The 2,704-nt window shown below is 39.0% G+C and overlaps 1 protein-coding gene across 1 annotated transcript; it reads left to right on the plus strand.

Moving 5' to 3' along the window:
- The first annotated feature begins 562 nt into the window (after positions 1 to 562).
- On the plus strand, positions 563 to 1,539 carry LOC119289578 (basic blue protein-like). Its single transcript, XM_037568876.1, has 2 exons — positions 563 to 780; positions 1,200 to 1,539. Exons 1-2 carry the CDS (start codon positions 600 to 602, stop codon positions 1,412 to 1,414), a joined length of 396 nt encoding a protein of 131 aa, XP_037424773.1. The 5' UTR covers positions 563 to 599; the 3' UTR covers positions 1,415 to 1,539.
- The last annotated feature ends 1,165 nt before the right edge of the window (positions 1,540 to 2,704 follow it).

Here is a 2,704-nt window from a genome sequence, read left to right on the forward strand (position 1 = left end):
ACTGATGCACCCATTGGTCCCGGTTCGTAGGAGAACCGGGATTAATGCCCTTTTCTGCCCTGAAGCAAAGCCATGTTTTCTACTAGTGCGTTTAGCCTATTAAAAGGATTAAATTTATCTTTGAAGGTGTAGAACCTAATGTTTCCATCTCTTGGAATTACTCAATATATCTAATGCAATAAAAGAAAAGAATTTGAAAATACTAAAGGAAATTATAACATATCTTATATAGTAAATGGACCTCACAAAAGCAGAGGTGTGGTTGAGTATGAAATTTACTCGCACGCATTACTAGAAATAATAAAATCTCTTACATTTACTTTATATATATTCCTCACCTAGGGTGACGAAAATACTATTCATCACCCAGGATGCAAATTAAATGTGCAGCAAATTAAATGCAGATTTTCCTAGATATATAGCTCTTGTATCTTGGAACAAATCAAACGTAAATGTCTTTACTTCTTAATTAGTACAGTTAATTTCAAATATTGCATGAGTGACTGAACCTTGACCAGGAGCCTTTAAATGATGGGTTTCCCTTCCCCACCAACGCAAATCAAATTCAGTTGTGAGCTTTAGTAGTGAAAAAAGCGGCAATGGCACTAGGTAGAAGCATGAGCAGCACTGGCGCCGTTGCTCTTGGGTTGGTGCTAACCCTGTGCTTCGCAACCAGTGGTTTTAGCAAGACGGAGTGGATAGTCGGAGGTCAAAAGGGATGGACCTTTGGTGTTCATGGCTGGGAGAGGAACAAGACCTTCTACCCTGGTGACGTGCTTGGTGAGTATGGTAGATAATCGTTAATTGTGATGCACATGAATGTTTGTTTCAAAGTATAAAATGTTATATTATATGTCGCAGGTGATGGAAATAATTTTTATCACCATAGCATCTGGAGTCCTAGCCATGATATCGATCTTGTTCTATATCATTGCGTAATTGAAATTTTAGTTACATGAGAAATTGTTAGAGGAATGATGCCATATCGCACATGACACACTAATCAAGGCCAGCATATCGCACATTTATTTTTCTTTGACTAAACATTGTGTTAATAACATGCATTGCAATTATAACACTACTTACATCATTCACACATATCTTATAAGATCCGTAAACTTGTTCTTTAATTAGTAGGCCCTGGTTTAATGCTAAGCAATAAGGAGTGTATGGAACTGACCATGTTTCCATTGATGCAGTGTTCAAGTATAATCCGAAGATGCATAACGTGGTGATAGTGAATAAAGATGAGGAGTTCTTCTGCAGGGCTGGTGCTGTCGGGGACGATACATATACCTCTGGCTACGACAAGCTCGAGCTCAGTAGCCAAGGCCCGATGTACGCCATCAGCAGCAAACCTGGAGACTGTGAGAGCGGAATGAAGCTTGAAGTTCACATCACAACACATAGATGATCCATCTCTATAGGCTGTCTACTTGATATGCCTGTCTTTTTTTATTATATTCCCCAAAAATGGAAGGAAATCCAAATTATGCGCATGCTCTTTGCCGATCCGTTCTAAGACATCTCTAAAAATGAGCCGGCACCGCAGGTTGTGCGTGTATTTCTTGTTTTGGCAAGTGGGCAATTATTCCGAAAGCGTAACGCATTTCACCAAAATAATTATGAATCTAGTAACTGAAGGCGAAGCCCGTTTTGCCTCGTCAAATGAGCTAGAAGAGGTTGAAGGATGGTGCGATAGAGACAAATCTTGTACTCCCTCTGTAAATTAATATAAGAGCGTTTAGATCACTAAGATAGTATCTAAACACTCTAATATTAGTTTAAGGAGGGAGTAGCTTCTAGCACTGCTCCTTGTTAGCACCATAACAGGGTTCCATATGGCTGCCTCGGACTCGAAGAGAACAAAAGATGCACATACTCCCTCCGTTCCAAAACAATCCCGCGCGCATTCTGGTACTCGGCAAACATGAAAATAGTCAGTAACCACAATTTTTCTAGTAGTGGCAACTCGTACTTGCATATAATTATGGCTAAGCTGACAAAATAGATTACACCGTTGCTATGAAGAACACGGCAGCATCCTCAAATTGGTCCATTACATCAACCTTCTGTCCAAAACTTGGGTAGAGAAGTGCTACATAAACAACGTGCACGATGATTTCAAGGGACTTCTAGTGTACACTCGTAGTAGAAAGAAGTGGACTCCACTCTGGAGCTCAATGGGAGGTAGTTTTACAAGGTTTGCTCAGGCTCCAGTTGATTTTTGGTGTATGTGGTACTCTGTAAATGAACGGACATACTCTGTAAACTAGATGATTACCCCGCGCTTTGCTGCGGGATTCTTAACTACGTGATATGAAACACTTTGGAGAAATTACTTGGTTATAGTAGATAGTCATTGGAAGAAAAAAAAGATGTGGCCAGTGTGTCAAATAAAATTGTATCTGTTCTGAAAATATGTATCTATAATAGTTTGTCCTGTTAATTAGAAAATGTAGTCTTCAGACACCATTGAATAGCATGAATAATCTAGAGATGATTGCATACATAATTCTCAAAAACTGAGAATGCTACAAATTGCAGTTCTCATAGAATTTCAGTCACCAAGCATATGTGATATTCAGGCATATAACAAAAGATTTCTTCATGCAAGCAGAAGCAAGCAGAACCGCAGAAGTACACAGATTCAAAATTATTGGAAGGCAGCCTGTGTATTTATTTTTTGATATATAAGATAGTG

The sequence above is a fragment of the Triticum dicoccoides genome, chromosome 4A, assembly GCF_002162155.2.
Source record: "Triticum dicoccoides isolate Atlit2015 ecotype Zavitan chromosome 4A, WEW_v2.0, whole genome shotgun sequence".
In the NCBI taxonomy this organism is placed as follows: domain Eukaryota; kingdom Viridiplantae; phylum Streptophyta; class Magnoliopsida; order Poales; family Poaceae; genus Triticum; species Triticum dicoccoides.

Coding starts and splice junctions, on each gene's coding strand:
- LOC119289578 (XM_037568876.1), top strand. CDS start 600: ATGGCACTAGGTAGAAGCATGAGCAGCACTGGCGCCGTTGCTCTTGGG. Junction 781..1,199: donor CTACCCTGGTGACGTGCTTG/GTGAGTATGGTA, acceptor CCATTGATGCAG/TGTTCAAGTATAATCCGAAG.